Below are 18,903 nucleotides of genomic sequence, written 5' to 3' on the forward strand. Positions count from 1 at the left end.
GCTTGCGGTGGCTGCGTGACCGCCCCGGGGTGGCCAAGCTCGGGAGGACACCCCTCAGCCTAGCACCGCCTGCCCCTGCCCCCCCCCCCTCCGTTCTCAGGCGCAGGCTCAGCCCCAGGAGCCTTCGGGACACCTTGTCGCGTCCCCTCCCAGTGCCTGCCGGTCTCGGCCGGGGCCGCCCGCAGAACCCTTCGTAGACCCTTCTCCACCGGTCTCCCCGGGCGAGAGCAGACCCAGCACGCGGCGGCGTTTTTCTTTGCCAACATCCCTACTTAGGGCGTCAGTCGTGTCCGGGCGTGGGGTCGGTTCTCTTGTAGGATGTGCCTTACAGGGGAAAAGGACATTTCCAGAAGGATCTCAGCTTCGATCTGATTTTTCTGAGAAGCCCGAGGCCCTTTCTCCCACCGCCCCCCGGGAGCCGAGTGGGTGAGCCCCCACCCCCCGCCCCGACGCGGTGCTGCTGCTTGGGCCCCGCGGCCCGCCAGCCGCCTGCCAAGCCCATGTCCGCCCCGTGTCCGCCCGTGTCCCTGAGGCCAGGCGCCAGGCTTGCTCGGCCACGAGGAGGAGGCCTGGCTGGGGCTGCGGGGCCGCGGGACGGTCCCCTCCCCGCCTGGGCCCGGGGCTTTGCTGGTGCCGCGGCCCATCCCCGGCACCGTTGTCGCGGCTCCTGCGGCTCCTGGTGTGGGGCCTCCCGCAGCCCGTGCGGAGCGTCGGACGCGGCGGAGCGGAGGGCCTGCCCCTTCCCGGGGAGCCTTCCCGGTCCCGCGCTGTTCCTGGGTCACCGACCCTCAGAAGCCCGTGGTGCCCTCAGCCTCGGGACGGTCCCATCGCTGGTCCCCGGGCCGCTCGCGGGCTCCCTGAGCAAAGCAGGACCGAGGCCTCTGGGCCCACTGGGCAGCCGTCCAGGCCGCGTGAGCTGCTCCTCAGGGGCCCGTAACCCCCCCCCCCGCCCCCCGCGGCCTGGCGGGCTCCACGCGGCTCAGGCCCGGACCCAGGAGCCACCAGGCCCCACTGCCCGGGCCCGCCCCACCCCCGCCCCGGGTGCCTCGGCCGAGCCGGGCCTCCCAGGCCAGGGGCGGCAGCTGTTCCTGGGCTCCGGGTGCAAGAAGAGGCCCAAGAGCATCAGAGGGGACCCCCGCCCGGGAGGGCTTCCTGCCGACGGGCCGAGGTGCCAGCCCCAGCCTCCCCGGCCTCCCTGGCCTCCAGGCCTCCCATGGGCCTTGGCTGGGTGTGGGGGCAGGACCACTGCCCCAGCAGGTGCTCGGCTGCCCTCCCCGCTGCACGCGGCCCCCTCCCTGCAGCAGAGCCGCTGCCTCTTCCGCAGACTGAGCTTGGCTCATCCCAGAGTGTTCCAGGCGATCCCACCTCGCCCGCCCCCCCGTGCTCATACCCCACCTGGCGCCCTTCTCCTCCGGGTGCCCTGCCTGCCGCTGCCCTTCCAGGTCCCCATCACCCCCATCGCCCCCTCTTCCCGCTTCCCCCCCCTTCCCTTTACCCAGGTGTTGGTCTCCCTGGCGGTCTGGGCCCAGGGCCCTGCTCCCTCCCCAGCAGATGGGGGGGCTGTCCCGGTGCACCCCCACCCCACGTCTCCCTCCCCGCACTCCACGGCCCCATCTTGGACTAGACACTTGGACGTGAGGGCCGAAGAGTGAACGGGACCCTGCAGACCAGGAAGAGGGCAACGCACTCTTTTATTCCCGGTGCAGACACCGCGCAGGGAGCGGCCAACACCATGGGGGGGCGGGCCCCCCTCGGACCCCATCCCGGCCCAGCGGGGCTGCGGGGACAGCAGGGCGGTCGGGGGGCTCCGCCCCTCAGAGCTTCTCCAGGTAGGAGCCAGGGACGAAGCCGCGCTGCCCGTGGCGCTCCACTGTCCACCAGCCGTCCTCCCCTTCCAGGATGACCTCCAGGACGTCCCCCGCGAAGATGTTCAACTCGTCGGAATTCTGGACAAGGGAATGAGAGCAGGCCGGGCTGCAAGGGCCGCGGGGGTGCAGGGTCCAGTCGGCACCCGCCCCAGACAGCAGGTGCCAGCTGGCCGCCAGGTGGGCGGGGCCCCAGGGCTGGGGGGTCTTTGCAGGCTCGCAGGGAGGAGGGCCCTGTGGGGCTCAGCCTGCTGCCTCCCCCGCCCTGGGCCCCCCACTTTCCCCGCTGCCCCAGCCCCCACAACTGCTGAACTGACCCCTGCCCTGCAGACGCTCCCTCTCCTCCCCCTGCCAACACAGACCAGGCTTGGGGGTCCACACGCCCCCGTAGCCCCGGGCCTCAATCCGGGTGGGCCCAGGGGGCTCTGCGACCCTCCCGTCAAGCAGGGAGCGGCCTGGACCCGAGGGTCACACAGCCGCCCTGTGGCCCAGGCCCAGCCGAGGGGCGCCCCCGTTCTTGCCCACTCCCCAGCGGCAGCTGAGCCCCAGGGCTGGGTGCTGCTCCAGGGGCACGCGCCCCCTCCGCAGCCCTGGGGGGCGGGGGCCTGGCCTCACCTGGGCCGCATAGTCGTAGAGCGCCCGGTAGGCAGGGGGCCCCGGCGCCTCCTTCACCACGATGCTGCTGTAGACGCCCTCGGCCTGTCCCGGTGCCACGCTCGGGGTCTCTGCAGAGGCTGAAACCGTGTGAGCCCGCAGCCCCCCCCCATCCTGGGCTGAGCCCCCTGTGCCCTGTGGGGCCTCCCTTCCCCCCAGGGCAGCGCTGGCCCGTCCCCCGCAGTCACCTGCGGAAGCTGCCACTGCCGAGGCCTTGGGACTTCCGTGCAGCAGCCCGGAGAACCTGCGGACGGGAAGGCAGGTCGGCCCCGGGGTGGGGGGCAGGTGGCCTTCCCCAAGGAGGCCCCCCGTCCCCGCTCCTGGGGCCCTGCGCCCCCCACCGCCGCTCCATCCGCCTGGTGAGGGAGCCCACTCGTGGCCCGGGGCCTGCACCCCACGGCGACCCGGCCCAGCCGGCCCTGACCTCGCAGGTGGGGGCTCCGAGCCCGGCAGGCGGGAGTCACAGAGGCTCGCGAAGTAAAACGGGGGGACCCCACGAAGTGGGCAGCGCTGAGGGCCAGGCAGGCGCGGGCGTCGTGGGGTGGAGCCAAGCCCTGCGAGGCTGCAGGTCACGGGGGCTTCGCTCGGGTGGAGCGTGTGCGGGATGGAGGGGCCCCCTGGGCGCGCGGGAGCCAGGGTGGGTCGGACCTTCGGGGGGGGGGACACGGCGGGATGGGAACTCGGACGTGTGTGTGTGTGGACCTGGACTCAGGGGGGCACAGGCCCAGCAGGTCCCAGCAGGCCCCACACTAACTGGACAGCCCTGCCCCTCGGGGACCCCGGGCAGGGGGACGGGCAGGGGGTGGGCAGTGGGGCCGCGGCCGGAGGAGCGAGCTCAGGGTGGGGGTGGGGGCTGCCCCAGGCCCCGCCGCCCGGCTCCACAGTCGGCTGCACCGGGACAGCGGTTCCCGAGTCCTGGCCGCCCGGCTCCCCTCTGGCCTCCTGTGCCGGGCCCCATGGTGACCCCTGTGCCGGCCGCTGGCCCCTTCCCCGTGCTGCCCCCCCATGGTGACCCCCATGCCGCCCCCCCCCCCAGGAGCCAGGCCGCCTCCACCCAGTGGGACTTCTGTCTCTGCCGTCTGTCCTTCCTCGACACTACGCCCGGGAGCTCTCCCATCCCGTCGTCTGCACGGCCCCCTGTTGAGGTCCAGGTCCCCCCAGGGCTGCGGGGCGGCCTGCGTGCCCCAGGGTCACACTCGGTGCGGCTGTGAGGCTGTGACTGCCCCCCTGGGGTCACTGCTCTCTCCCGGCTCCTGGACGGGCACACTGTGCTCCCTGCCTCCGGGGCGGCCTGCCGGGGGCTCCGGGGGCTGGGAGGCCTGGGAGGCCCGTAACCCGTCCCCATCCTGCCCACCACCCACAGGCAGGGCCTTCTCTGCATGAGCTTGGATGGGGAGAGGGCGTCGCAGGGCCCTGGGGTGGGGGCGTGGGTACCACGCGAGACCGCGGATGCTCAGACGCCCGCCGGCAGGGCCCAAGGGCCCCTCAGGAGCCGGCCGCCGAGGGGTCCCCGGGCAGGTGGTGCTGCTCCTAGTGGGCCTTCACCCTGGTCACCCCAGGCCCGAACCAAGTCCTTAGGTTCTCTGGGCCCAGGGAAGGCGAGTGACCGGTGCAGCGATGCGGTGACGCAAGGCCCCTGGGCCCTGCAGCCAGGCCAGGAGGGGCCGGGAGAGTCGCTGTGTGGGGCCTGCCCTGTGCCCGGATCTGCACCAGCCACAGCGTCCCCGCTGCAGCGCGACAGCCCGGTCACCAACACAGGCCAGCAGTGGGGCTCAGGGACGAGGGGGCCAGCCTGGGGTCTCGGTAGCTCTGAGCACAGTCACTGCTGAGTCAGCGGGTATGATGATTTGCTTAATGCCTGGGACCCCTGGGGCTGTGGGTGTCATGAGGCTTAATTGAGTCGGCTTCTCCCCAGAGTGCCCGACACCTAACAGCAGCCCCACAGTGGGTGCTCAGCAAGCAGGTGAGGAAGGGCCGCCCACAGGTGGAGGGGCCAGGCCCAGGCCCAGCGGGCGCCTCACCTCTTGATCATGCCGCAGGATGGCTGCGTGCTGGGGCTCCCGGCTGCCGGGGTGACCTCTCGGTCGTAGTAGTTCTGGAAGGACACCGGAGCTGCGGGCAGCAGGCTGTGAGGCTGGGTGGCCCCGGCAGGCAGGACCTCTGCCACCTGCTACCCCAACTTGTCCCCATGCGGAGACCCCGACGGGGACCCCAGCTGCCGTCCGGCCCTAGGCTGCCTCAGAGCTGAGGGAGAGGCCGCTCGCAGCTCAGGCGCCCGCTGTGGGCCCCACGGAGAGCAGGCGTCCCGGGCTCTGGACCCAGGGGAGCCCAGCAGGCCCCGGGGCGCCCCCCCGCCCCCCTTCCAGCTCTCCTCACTGCTGCACCCGGCGGGGAACTGCTCTGTCCCCACGGAGCCACCCGCCTTGTCCAGAGAGGAGCTTTAGGGCTGGGGCCGGGCCTCCTGGGGACACCGGGGCCCCGCGGCTCTGCGGCCCGGGCTGGACTCACCTGGGGGCTCGGCGCCTGTGCTCCTGGCCTGGATGAAGCTGTCGATGTCGGCTTCCACGCTGCAGCCTTCGAGCGTCAGCCGCACCTCCTCGTAGAGCTGGGGGTGAGGGGGGCCGAGGGGGGGCTGAGGGGGCCGCGCACTCCAGGTGGGGCTCAGGGGGCCTCAGCACCCCCAACCCCCAGCCTCCTCCCTGCGGGGCGCCCTGGGGCCCGGCCACCTCTCTGGGCTCCCGAGCACCTGCTGGGCCCAGGGTCCCCGGGACGCGCCTCCATCCTCCGAAGGACAAGGAAGCGCCAGAGGGACAGTGACTTGGCCCCGGGGATGAGCGGGGACCGTGCAGCCAGGTTTTGGGGTCCCTGTGAGAGGCCCCGAGGCCCAGGCTCCTCTGAGCGCCGCCGGGAGGCCGGGGCGGGGGCCAGGCAGAGCCCAAGCGTGTGCACAGTGGGACTGGTGGCCCCGTGAGCAGGGTGGGGACCAGGACCCTGAGGCCGAGGCCACCGCGGCCCCCTGCGCCCCCCCCCCCCCGCCTGTGCCCAGCCGCACCTCGTCGTCCTTGACGCACTGCAGGGACAGCTGGTTGCAGTGCACCCACAGGGCGTTGCGGAGGATGGTCAGTCGGTCCAACTCCTGCAGCTGGAAGGCCTGGGGGCGGGCAGGGAGGCCGGAGACGCGAGGCTGCGGCCCGAGCCCCGAACCCAGTCCCCAGCCCGGCCCGGCACCCCCGTAGCACCCGGGCTAGGGGCTCCGTCTGCGTGTGGGTCAGCGGCAAGGGGTGCAGGGTGCGTGGCTGTGGGCTTGGCTGCGACGGGGCACACAGGGGGCACACGGGGGGCGCACGGGGGTGCGGACACGCGGGAGGCAGGGACGCGGTGGGGCCTCACCTCACACGCCGTCCGGTGCTCCTGCTCCCACTCGCCCCGCACCTTCTCCAGCTGCTCCACGGTCTGCCGGTAGACCCGCTCTGGAGGCACAGGGGTCCTCAGGGAGGCGGGCCGGCGCCCCAGCCCCCCGGGGCCCTGCGGAGCCCCCTCCTCCCTGGCCCGGTACTTCCCCTGGACGCCCGTCTGGCACCTGGGGGGGGACCATCTCCCCCGCTGCGCTCTGGGCGGCCCAGGGCAGCCGCACACCCCGGGCCTCAGGGTGCGAGGCCAGGCCTCTTGGCACCCCTGGGTCCCACCCTCTCACACCTGCTGCACAGGAGACAGGCTGGGAGAGGGCGGTACTGAGGGGGGTGATGCGAGCTGCTGAGTAGAACCTCCAGTCCTAGAAACCTGGGGGGCATCTGTCTGCCAGCCAAGGGAGCAGCTGGGTCCCGGGAGAGGCGGAGCAGGAGGGAGCACGTTTCCGCAGGGGGCGGGGGGTGAGCTCTCTGTCCTAGGAGGTGTGCCAACAGACACAAAGGATGCTGGGGCTGGGGGCTGCTGGCATCAGGTGAAGGATGGAAGAATGGAAGAGACGGGGGCCCAGAGAAGCCTCCGTGTGCTTGGGGGGGAGTGGGTCTGTCTCCCATGACGGCTGCTATAGGTCCCGGGCTCCAGAGCCAGACAGCCTGGGTTCACACGCAGATCACTACTTGGCTCTGTGACCTGCGGTAGTTACTTAAGCTCTCTGTGTCTCAATTTCCTCATTTGTTACAAACGGGGATGCAACAGTGCGGCCAAACTGCTGGGGGCCAACCTCCCGCACCAGCGCACCTGGAGCAGCTGCAGCCAACCCTGTCCACTAGCCACTCAGTGGCCAGCCCTGCCCACCAGCAAGCCTGCCGCTGTCACGGCCAGATCACGACAGGAAGGCGGCAGAGGGCCCCACGCAGGTGACACCTCTAGAGCCTTGATTCTAGTGAACAGGAAGGATTGTGCTACTGGGCCCCCCAGGCTCCCACCTACATAAGACCTCCGCTGTCGCCTACCAAACACATATAAACAAACACACAAAATGGGGAGAAAAGGAATGTGTTCCAAATGAAAGAACAAGACAAAAACCCCAGAAAAGAACAAAACAAAGAACAAAGATAAACATCAGATACCTGATAAAGAGTTAAAAGTAATAGTCAAAAAAAAATAAAATAATAAAATAATAAAATAATAAAATAAAATAAAAAAGTAATAGTCATAAAAATGCTCATCAGACTTGAGAGTGGATGAATTCAGAACCTCAATAAAGAGATAGAAAATATTAAAAATAAAGCAAGCAGAGCTGAAAAATATAACTAGGAAAAAAAAAGACAAAAACCTAAAGGGTGCCTGGCTGGCTCAGTTAGAAGCAGGCAACTCTTGATCTCAGGGTTGTGAGTTCGAGCCCCACATTGGGTGTAGAGATTTAAAAAACAACAATAATAAACAACCCTAAAACCAAGAATACTCTACTTAGCATGAGTATCATTCACAATTGAGATAAAGAATTTCTCAAAGTAAAGTAGTTCATCATCACAAAACTGACCTTACAAGAAATGTTAAATGGACTTCTTTAAATGGAAAAGAAAAGGCCATAACTAGATGTAAAATTATGAAAGGGAAGAAATGTCACCAGTAAAAGCAAACATATTGTAAAAATAATAGGTCAGTCACTTATCAATCTAGTATGAAAGTTTAAAGACAGAAGTAGTAAAGCCAATTATAGGTATAAAAATTAAGGAATATACAAAATAAAAAGATGTGAAATATGACATCATATGCATAAAAAGTAGGGGAGGAATATAAATATAGAGCTTTTAGGATGTGTTGGAACTTAAGCAACCATCAACAAAAAATAAACTGCTGTATACACGGAGTATCATATATGAACCTCATAACAACCACAAACTGAAAACCTGATAATAGATACACAAAAAAATAAAAATCCAGGTATAACATTAAAGAAAGTTATCAAATCACAAAGGAAAAGAGCAAGAGAACTACAAAAACAACCAGAAAACAGCAAGATGTCAATAAACACATGCCTATCAATAATAACTTTAAATAGAAATGGACTGGGCAGCCCAGGTGGCTCAGTGGTTTAACACTGCCTCCAGCCCGGGGCGTGATCCTGGAGACCCAGGATCGAGTCCCACGTCTGGCTCCCTGCATGGATTCTGCTTCTCCCTCTGCCTGTGTCTCTGCCTCCCTGTCTCTCATGAATAAATAAATAAAATCTTAAATAAATAAATAAATAAATAAATAAATAGAAATGGACTAAATGCTCCAATCAAAAGACATAGGGTAAATAAATAAATAAATAAATAAATAAATAAATAAAAACAAAAGACATAGGGTGACTGAATGGATAAAAAATAAGACCCATCCAAGGGCTCAGTCAGTTGAGCATCTGATTCTTGATTTCGGCTCAGGTCCTGATCTCAGGCTTGTGGGAGCAAGCCTGGCACCAGGCGCTGCACTCCTCAGAGTCTGCTTGTCCCTCACCCTCTGCTCCACCACTGCCCCCACCACCCCGCTCTCACTTACTCTAATAAATAAAATCTTTTTTTAAAGTAAGGCCCATCTATATGCTGCCTGCAAGAGACTCACCTCAAACCTAAAGACATATACGGGTCGAAAGTGAAGGGATGGAAAAAGATATTCCATGCAAATGGAAGCAACAGCAACAAAGCTGGGGTCAAACTACGGCTATCAAGCAAAATGGACTTTTTAAAAAGACTGTAATAAGAGACAAAGATGGGCATTACACAATGATAAAGGGATCAGTCCAGCAAAAGGAGATAACAGTTGTAAATATCCATGCACCCAATGTAGGGTACCTTAATATATAAAGCAAATAATAATAAACACAAAGGGAGAGATCGACAGTAATACCATATTAGGAGACTAACGCTCCACTGACATCAATGCATAGATCATCTAGACAGAAAATCAGTAAGGAAACAATGTCTTTGACACCTTAGACCGCATGAACTTAGATATGTAGAGAAGATCCCACCTCAAAACAGCAGGATACACATTCTTTTCAAGTGCACATGGAACATTCTCCAGAATAGATCACATGTTAATCCACAAAACAAGTCTCAGTAAATTTAAGAATATTGAGATACTATCAAACGTCCTTTCTGATCACAACAGCATGAAACTAGAAATCAGCTACACGGAAAAAAAAAAACTGAAAAAAAAAAAGAAACACACGGAGGCTGAACAACATGCTACTAAACAACCAATGAGTCAATGAGGAATTCAAAAAGGAAACCAAAGAATACCTGCAGATGAATGAAAATGGAAACTTAACATTTCAGAATCTCTGAGAGGTGGCAAAAGCAATTCTAAGAGGGAGGTTTATACCAATACAGGCCTACCTCAAGAAACAGGAAAACCCCCAAATGAACAATCTGATCTTACATCTAAAGGAACTAGAAAAACAACAAACCCCAAGGTTGGTAGAAGGAAGGAAATAATAAAGATTAGAGTGGAAATAAATGAAATAGAGACCAAAAACAACAACAACCCAGAAAAGTATCAATAAAACTAAGAGCTAATTCTTTGAAAAGATACACAAAATTGATAAACCTTCAGCCAGACTCATCAAGACCAAAAGAAAGAGGATTCAGATAAAATCAGAAATGAAAGAGAAGTTGCAACTGACACCAAAAAAAAAAAAAAAAAAACCAAAGGATTTTAAGAGACTACTAGAAATAATGGATGCAGAAAAGCTATTTGACAACACTCAACATTCATTCATGACAAAAACTCTCAATAAGTGAGTTTAGAGGGAACATACTTAAACATAATAAAGGCCATCAATGACAAATCATAGCTAACACCATATTCAGTAGTGAAAAGGTGAAAGCTTTGCCTGTTAAGATCAGGAACGAAACAAGGATGTCCATTCTTACCATTTTTACTCAGCAATCAGCAAAGAAAAAGACATATCCAAATTAGTAAAGAAGAAGTAAAACTCATTGTTTGTGGATGACATGACACTATATATAGAAAACTCTAAAACGGGGATCCCTGGGTGGCTCAGTGGTTTGGCGCCTGCCTTTGGCCCAGGGCGTGATCCTGGAGTCCCAGGATCGAGTCCTGCATCGGGCTCCCGGCATGGAGCCTGCTTCTCCCTCTGCCTGTGTCTCTGCCTCTCTGTCTCTCTCCATCATGAATAAATAAATAAATCTTCTAAAAAAAAAAAAAAAGAAAGAAAACCCTAAAGCTTCCACCAAAAAACTATGAAAACTAATAAGTGAACTCAGTAAAATTGCAGTATACAAAAACACCAATAATGAACTAGTGAAAAGAGAAATTAAGAAACAATCCCATGGGCAGCCCGGGTGGCTCAGCGGTTTAGCACTGCGTTCAGCCCAGGGCATGACCCTGGGGTCCCAGGATTGAGTCCCACGTGGGGCTCCCTGTGTGGAGCCTGCTTCTCCCTCTGCCTGTGTCTCTGCCTCTCTCTTTGTGTGTCTTATGAATAAATAAATAAAATCTTTAAAAAAAAAAGAAACAATCCTATTTATAATTGCACCAAAAAGAATAAAATACCTAGGAATAAATTAAGGAAATAAAAGACCTATACTCTGAAAACAAAGGCCTTGATGAAAGAATTGAAGACGACACAAATAAATGGAAAGGTATGCCATGCTCATGGATTGGAAGAATTAATATTGTTACAATGCCTACACTGCCCTAAGAAATTTACAGATTCGATACAATTCCTGTCAAAACACCAACAATACTTTTTCACAGAACTAGAACAAATCTTAAAATTTGTATGGAACCACAAAAGACCTTGAACAGGCAAAGCAATCTTTTTTTTTTTTTTTAATTTTTTTTTGTTTTTTTTTTTTTTGTTTATGATAGTCAGAGAGAGATAGAGAGAGGCAGAGACACAGGCAGAGGGAGAAGCAGGCTCCATGCACCGGGAGCCCGACGTTGGGATTCGATCCCGGGTCCCCAGGATCGCGCCCTGGGCCAAAGGCAGGCGCCAAACAGCTGCGCCACCCAGGGATCCCAGGCAAAGCAATCTTGATAAGGAAGAACAAAGCTGGAGGTATTACAATTCCAAGTTTCAAACTTTATTACAAAGCTGTAGTAATCAGGCAGCCCGGGTGGCTCAGCGGTTTAGCACCACCTTCAACCCCAGGCGTGATCCTGGAGACCCGGGATCGAGTCCCATGTCAGGCTCCCTGCATGGAGCCTGCTTCTCCCTCTGCCTGTGTCTCTGCCTCTCTCTCTCTCTCTCTCTCTCTCTCTCTGTCTCTCATGAATAAATAAATAAAATCTTTTTAAAAATTATAAATAAATAAATAAATAAATAAACAAAGCTGTAGTAATCAAAACACGTACTGGCACAGAAACAGACCCATTGGGCAATGGAACAGAATAGAAAGCCCAGAGACAAACCCGTGCTTCTACGGTCAATTAATATATGACAAAGGAGGCAAGACTATACAGTGGGGGAAAAGACAGTCTCTTCAATAAATGACATTGGAAAAACTGAGAACTGCATCCAAAATAATGAAACTAGACCACTCCCTTATACCATACACAAAAATAAACCCAAAATGGATTAAAGACCTAATTTTGAGATCTGAAACCATAAAGTCCTAAAAGAAAACATAGGCAGTAAATCCTTGGATGTCACCTTAGCGATATTTTCTGGATCTGTTCCTTCAGTCAAAGGAAGGAAACAAAAGCAAAAATAAACAATTGGAACTACATCAAACCAAAAAGCTTTTCCAAAGCAAAGAAAACCATCAACAAAATGAAAAAGACGACCAACTGAATGGAAGAAGATAAGGGGGTAATATTCAAAATATAGGGGATCCCTGGTTGGCTCAGTGGTTTAGTGCCTGCCTTTGGCCCAGGGCACGATCCTGGAGACCCGGGATCAAGTCCCACGTCGGGCTCCCTGCATGGGGCCTGCTTCTCCCTCTGCCTGTGTCTCCACCTCTATCTCTCTCTGTCTCTCTGTCTCTCTATATCTATCGTGGATAAATAAATAAATAAATCTTTTAAAAAATTCAAAATATATAAAGAACTCATATAACTCAACATTAAAAAAAGAAACAATCTGGGGGCACCTCAGTGGCACAGTCAGTTAAGCATCTGACTCTTGGTTTCAGCTCAGGTCATGATCTCAGGGTTATGGGATCGAGCCCCGAGCTGGGCCCTGCACTCAGCAGGGAGTCTGCTTGGCCTTTCTGTCTGCCTCCCACCACACATTCTCCCTCCCTCCTGCTCTCTCTCTCAAATAAATAACTAAAGGTTAAAAAAAAAAAGAAGAAGAAGAACCAATCTGATTAAAGAATGAGAAGACCTGAACAGGCATTTTTCCAAAAATGACACCCAGATGGCCAACAGACATGTGAAGAGATGCACAAAGTCACTCATTATCAGGGAAATGCAAGTCAGAACCAGTGAGCCATCGCTCTATACCAGTCAAAATGGCAAAATGGCAAGTATCAAAAAGACAAGAAACAAGTGCTGGTGAGGATGTGAAGGGAGGGACACCCTCCTGCACTCTCGGTGGGAATGCAAAGTGGTGCAGCCACTATGGAACATGGTATGGAGCTTCCTCAAAACATTAGGAGCAGAAATACCGTGCAATCCAGTAATTCCACATCCGGGTATTTACCTGAAGAAAATGAAACCACTAGTTGGAAAAGATCCACACACCCCTATGTTCCCTGCAGCACTATCTATACAACAGCCAAGATGTGGGGGCAGCCCGAGTGTCCACTGGCTGACGAGCAGTGAAGAAGTGGGATGGAATATTACTCAGCCATAGAGGAGAATGGAATCTTGTCATTTATGACAACATGGATGGACCTAGAGGGTGTGATGTCAAGTGAAATATGTCAGAGAAAGAGAAATGCTGTATGGTTCCACGATGTGTGTGAAATCTAAAAAAATAAACAACAACAACAACAAAAAACAGAAGCAGAGCCATAAAAATAGAGAACAAACTGGTGGTTTCCTGGGGGCAAGGGCAGGGGAGGATACGCCCGGTGGGCGAAGGGGATCCCGAAGCGCAGCTCCCGCATGTAGGATCCAGGAGGCGTGGCCTGGGGAATGGCTGGCGATCTCGGAACGACGCTGCTCGGTGACGGTGACCGCGGATACGGAGGGGAGCGTCGCGTGACGCTTATGACGGTCGAGTCACTAGGTCGCACACCCGAAATGAGCACAACATCATATGCCAACTACACTCCAATTAAAAACTCAGGGTTGAGGGATCCCTGGGTGGTGCAGTGGTTTGGCGCTTGCCTTTGGCCCAGGGCGTGATCCTGGAGACCCGGGATCGAATCCCACATCAGGCTCCCAGTGCATGGAGCCTGCTTCTCCCTCTGCCTATGTCTCTGCCTCTCTCTCTCTCTCTCTCTCTCTCTCTGTGACTATCATAAATAAATAAAAATTTAAAAAAATTAAAAAAAAAACTCAGGGTTGAAAAAATAAATAAATAAAAAATAAAAAATAAAAACTCAGGGTTGTTAGGCAGAGTGGCCGAAACACGCCGGGCGCCACGAGCAGTCCCGGCAAACGGGAGGATGCGAGCTTGGGTTTTACTGGCAGGATCACGGGAGAGTGGCGGACGCGTGCCTCTGGGTAGTTGTGTGCCCGTGTGTGTCCCCAGGGTGAGGATTGTTGGGGGGGATCCGGGGGGGACAGGCCCATGGGCTGCCGTCCCGGTCGGGGGAAGGGCAGGGCCGCGTACCTGCCTCCAGGGCTGAGTCCTTGCACTGCTTGGCCTTGTTCTGGCTCTGGGGAGACACAGGGGAACAGGGCTGAGCTGGCCACCCTGTGGGGTCCCCACCCCCGGGGGCTCTGAGGTCTGCTGTCCCCCTCTCCTGGGCTCCCGGGAGGACACCGGGAGCCGGCCGTGGGCAGGTCCTGCCGCTCACTCCAGCCTCGCCCACCAGCGACCACAACCAGAGAGGGTCCAATAAAGAAACTAAACACAGAAACGCGTAGCCCATGCGGGTGAAGGCGGATGCGAGGAGCTGGGGGAGGGTGGCCTGGCGCTGCCCTTGGGCCCTCGACCCGCTGCCCTAATTCAGCCCCAGCCCCCTGCCCTCTGGGCTGGGCTTTCCTGTCCGGGCACTGGGCACGTCCGCCCTTGGGCCCCGGGGTCCCTGACCCCCCTCAGCCCAGAGGCCCGAGCGGTGGGTGCCGGGCTCCGGATGAGCTGGTGTGTGTCCTCTCTTCATGGCCTCTGGCTCCGAGACCTCGGCCAGTCACTCACTGTGTCCGGGCCTCAGTTTCCCCTCTGTGGCATGGGTGTACTGAGCCCTCTCCAAGGGCTACGTGGGGGCCAGCTGGCTGTGGGTGGCCAAGGCCTGAGATTCTCAGAAACCCGGTTCACGGCTGGGGACATGGTGGTTCGGGGGGTGCTGAGCAGGTGCCCCAGATGCTGACCTTCCTGGGGTGTCCGTGGCACCCCTCCCTCCCGTCCTCACCCTGCTGCAGCCCCGGGGACAGCGCTCGGCCTCAGCGGCCCCACGCACCTTCTCCACCTGCTTCTGGGGCCCGTTGGTGCTAATGCGCTCGAACACCTGCTCCGCGTCATCAGCGTCCCGGCACTTCTGCTCATACGACTTCTTGGACTGTGGGCGAGGAGAGGCGAGGGGGGCCCAGACTGAGGCTCCCTTCTCCCTGGCGGGCCCGTGGGCGGGGTGCAGGCCTCCTCCCGGGGCGGAGCAGGGGGGGCATTGCTCACCCTTCCCCTGGGGACACAGCCCCATCCTTGCATCAGGCCCCAGCACCCCCGGCCGCGCCTGCATCCTCATCCCTGCGCAGGGAGGCCTCTCCCGCCCTGGAGCCCTCAGGGACCCAGAGCCCCGTCTGTGGCTGCGCCCCGGCCCGTGGACCCCAGGGCCTCCCGAGGGGCCGGGCCCCTCACACTCACATCCATGGCCTTCTTGTACAGGGACAGCTTGCTCTTGTGGACCCGGTCCATGACAGCCTCGTACTGCGGGGGACACGTGGCTCTGAGCAGGGGCTTGAGCTGGAGTGGCCCAGGGGAGGCCCAGCAGCCCACTGTCCCCCCACCCGCTGCCCCGCTCGTCCACGGTCCTGCCCCGGACGGGAGCCCAGGGCCTGGGGCATGGTGTGGCCGTCTGGCCGCCATGGTGCGGACCCCGCGGGGACTTGGGCCCCCTGCCCGGCACACCCGGCTCACTCGTGGGCCCTCACGCCCCACGAAGCGCCCGCCCATGTCTTGCGCACAGCCGTGGCCGTGCACCCAGGTGGGCACTCGCGTCCCCGGACGCCTGTCCCCGTGGGCACCTGGGCCACCGCCCCTCGGGGCTTCCATTCCGGCAGACAAGGACCCTCAGCCTCAGACGCTGGGCCGCAGGGGCAGGACCGGGCTGCTTGCTTGGGGTTGGGCCGCAGGCTGCCCCTCCCGGCGCCCACGCGGGCCCCGCTGTGCCCTGGGTGGCCTTGTGGCTCCGACCCCGGGCTCCGGCACGTTCTCGGGCTCCACGGTGTCCGCAGCCCTCACAGCCCCTCTGGCCACAAGAAGACCCCAAACAGGCAGGTGGGGGCCCGGCTGCGCTGGCAGGGGCTCTGCCCGCTGCAGGCAGGCCCGGTCAGGGGGGTCGCTGCCCGGACCCTGAGGCGCCTCGGGGCCCTGGAGGCCGCTGACCCGGGCCCCATGCAAGCCCGAGAGCCGCTGGCTGCCAGGGACGGGGCCCGGCCACACTGCACAGAGGGCCCAGCGCAGAGACCGAGGGGCCGCGGCCCGGTCCCGCAGTGCAGGGGGCAGGCATAGCAGCCGGCCTGCAACAGGGGACCGAGGCCCCCCAGGAGCCCCCAGGCCCTTCCCCTTCACGGCTCAGCTGGGTGGACTTCCCCGTCTTCCAGGCCTCCGGACAGTTCGCAAGGGTCCTTCATCCCCGGCGATAGGTGCCACATGTGCCCTGCACCCTCGTCACGACAGCCGCGATGGGCTGAGCACGGGGCCCCGCCGCCTTCCAGCTGCCACGAGCGCAGCCAGAGCCTCAGCCTGGGAGGGACCCGGGCGGCTGAGGCCCCAAGGCCACCCCGCCCCTGCTGCCCCGGTCTCTGCTTGCACACCTCCTGTGATGGGGACCTCACTTCCTTGCCAGGCCCTCCCACGGGTCAAGCCGGACACCCCCAACACCCCCTCCCCCCGGGCGGCCCGCAGAGTGGCGGCCACCACCTGCCCTTCTCCTGACAAGCAGCCCTGACTCTTGCGGGTCGGGACCAGTTTCCGGTGACTCCAAATCAGGACGCCTCCTTTGGGTCCCCCCAGACTTCAGGGACCCTCCGGCCTGCTGTGCAGCATAATCAAAAAGGCCAACGGCTCTCCTTCCTCCAGCCTGAGCCGCTCAGGGGAGGCCCAGCCCCCGCGCCCTCGGGGCCCTCCCCGCCGTGCCCCCCCCCCCCCCCCCCCCCCCCCCCGCCGTGCCCCCTTGTGGCCCCGCCTCACCTTCTTCCTCTGCTCCTTCTGTCTCTCGCGGAACTCCTCGAGGCCCCGCAGCTCCTCACGCAGGGCCAGGGCCAGCTGGATGTGGGAGCTGCCCACGTTCTCCATTTCTGGGGGCAAGCACGTGGCGTGGGGCCTCCGCCCGGAGCTGCCCCCCGCCAGCCGCCCGGCACCCCTCTACCTCCATCTGTGGGGACGGGGTGTTCCCAGAAGGTCCTGGCCCCCCGCAGCCTGGGGTTGGGGACAGGCAGGACTTACGCTGCTTCAGGCACTCAAAGGAGGCCCGCAGGGAGCTGAAAGCAGAGAGGCCAGCGTCAGGTCGGCAGGGCCGGAGTCACAGTCACCCCACGCCCGGGCCCGGGGACCTCGCCCGTGGTGGGCGGGCTGGAGGTCACGCATGCACGGGTCTCGAGTCGAGGGCCCTCGGCCGGGCCAGAAAGTGACCGCTCAGAACCAGGCTGAGATCTCTTTGGGAACAAGGAGGCCGCCGCATCCGGGCCGTGGCCAGTGCCCCCCTCCCCCCGTTGGGCCACCTCCAGCCCAGCATCCGAGCCGGCTCCATCTGGGTGCAGGCAGACGGGCGGGCGGCCTGGGGGAGGCGGTGGGAGAGGCAGCAGGTGGCTGAGCAGTGGGGGGACTCGGGGAGCCTGGGATGTGCAGGCCCGACGGCGCCCTGGCTGGGCCGCTGGGCGATGGGCGTGCGGCTCCCAAGGGCCGGGCGGGCGCTGGGGGCACTGGGGGCACTGGGGAGGGCGCTGGAGGGAAGCTGGGGTGCCGGGCTGCCGGGCGGCAGGGAAGGATGCGCCATTACATCGCAGCCCCGAAGACCATGGAACGCTTTGGAACGTAGGTGTGAGCCGCGCGTTGTGTGGGACACACTCACACGTGAAAGGCCTCTGCTCTTCATCTGGGATTTGATTCCCTGGGCCCCACTGCGGGGACGGCCCCCAGGAGCCCCAAAGAGGGAAGGGGGCGGGGTCCCCTGCTGGGTCGCGGGGCACCGAGGGACCAGCATCTCCCTGGGCCCGGCGGGGAGGCGCATGGGTCCGGGTCGGCGGGTGTCGGGGACACGGCCCCAGTGGGGCGAGGAGGGTGACTGGCCATCACAGCCCGGGCGCAGCAGGGCCTGGGCAGCAGCTGCTGCTCGGTGCCCCGCCGCCCCCCCACAGAACCTCCCCTCCCCCCTCTCCCCACCCCTCCCCCCCGTCCCCGACCTGCCGACCTGCCGCCTGTCCTCCAGCCGGCTTCTCCCCAAGCCTTGCAGGGCAGGCTCTCCGGGGCGCTGGCTCCGTCTCCTCACCGGACCCTTGGGTACCCTGGGGCCAGCCTGGTGGGACCCACAGGGACCCAGCGGAGAAGGCAGAGGGTGGGGCAGGGGCAGAGGCCGCCCTGCACCCAGGAGGCATGGGCACCAGCGCTGCACCCGCAGGGATCCCGCGGGGCCCACCCCAGTCCTCCAGAAGCGCCCTGAACTAACAGCCTGGCGCCCGGCTCCCCTCAGTGGGAGAAGGGCCAGCCCAACTGCCGGGGTCCTCACAGCTCTGCGGGGAGCCCCCAGCACGAGCCCACTCCCCAAGGAGGAAAACCAGCCTTGGAGGTGAGGGAAGGTGAGCCGGCAAGGACAGGGAGGAGGGGTGGCGGCCAGGGTGCCCCGGCCCTGGGAAGGCAGCGCCGACGGACGCCCTGCGGGGCTGCACCCCGGCCTCTGCACACCCACGGCTCCTGCCCTCGTGGCGCAGTGTGACCCCAGCCTGCGGCCGCCCCCACCACCTGCCCTCCTGACCACATCCCACACTAGAGTCAGGCCTGCCCCTACCCCCTGCTTGACCCCACAGCCTGCGAACACCTCACATGCAGAGTGTCCAGCTTGGACTCCGCTCCCCGGGAGCCCCTCCCAGCCGGCGCCCCACCAGCAAGGCCTCAGCCTGCACCTGGCCGCCCGCACGACCCCGTGGACTCCACATCCGCCCCCAGGCCCTCCCCGCCACACCCCACCATCTGGTGCACCTGTAGGCCCCCTCCCGGAGCCCGTGACGCTTCCTCTCCTCCACCCCGAGCGCCCCTTCCTCCTGCCAGCTTGGCCTGGCGCACTAGGTGGCCCCTGGACGGGCTGGGAATCCGCTGAACGGGGCGGTGCCCACCTCCCTGCCCCCTTGTCTCCAGGCTCATCGTCCAGGGCGACAAACCCAAAGCTTGGCAACTACGGGGGCCTTTCCGAATCCCACCCCCCACCACTCTGTCCTTGCCCGCAGACTCGGGCCCTCCCTCCCAGGCGAGGTGGCTGCGAGGAATCACAGCCTCTGGGACGATGGGTGCTGCTCCCCACCCGACCCCCCAGCTGGATGCGGGGAGCCCCTGAGCCCGCAGCACTGCCCAGGACATCAGACCCTGGTCCCACCCTGATGGGGCCCCCAGGTCCCCCGCTGCCGGCTTCCGGGCAGCCCAGCCCTCCGTCACCACCCCCTGCCCCAGGGCCTGCTCAAGCTCCCTCTGCGGGTCTCCGGG

At 60.8% G+C, this 18,903-nt stretch overlaps 1 protein-coding gene across 3 annotated transcripts in view; it reads right to left on the reverse strand.

Moving 5' to 3' along the window:
- Positions 1-1,672: 1,672 nt before the first annotated feature.
- The window catches only part of PSTPIP1 (proline-serine-threonine phosphatase interacting protein 1), a 39,919-nt gene continuing 22,688 nt past the window's right edge, over positions 1,673-18,903 (reverse strand). For 2 of the 3 annotated variants that reach the window (XM_072739181.1, XM_072739183.1), the window contains 12 exons: positions 16,657-16,691; positions 16,402-16,508; positions 14,854-14,916; positions 14,453-14,551; positions 13,663-13,708; positions 5,910-5,989; positions 5,572-5,670; positions 5,028-5,124; positions 4,541-4,631; positions 2,708-2,763; positions 2,481-2,599; positions 1,673-1,946 (listed from right to left, as the gene is read on the reverse strand). In XM_072739181.1, the coding sequence (XP_072595282.1) occupies positions 1,815-1,946; positions 2,481-2,599; positions 2,708-2,763; positions 4,541-4,631; positions 5,028-5,124; positions 5,572-5,670; positions 5,910-5,989; positions 13,663-13,708; positions 14,453-14,551; positions 14,854-14,916; positions 16,402-16,508; positions 16,657-16,691 (1,024 nt within the window). In that variant the 3' untranslated portion in view covers positions 1,673-1,814. The remainder of the gene's footprint in view (positions 1,947-2,480; positions 2,600-2,707; positions 2,764-4,540; positions 4,632-5,027; positions 5,125-5,571; positions 5,671-5,909; positions 5,990-13,662; positions 13,709-14,452; positions 14,552-14,853; positions 14,917-16,401; positions 16,509-16,656; positions 16,692-18,903) is intronic. The other variant, XM_072739182.1, reaches the window with a different exon arrangement.

This window comes from Vulpes vulpes, chromosome 15, assembly GCF_048418805.1.
Source record: "Vulpes vulpes isolate BD-2025 chromosome 15, VulVul3, whole genome shotgun sequence".
NCBI classification, from domain to species: domain Eukaryota; kingdom Metazoa; phylum Chordata; class Mammalia; order Carnivora; family Canidae; genus Vulpes; species Vulpes vulpes.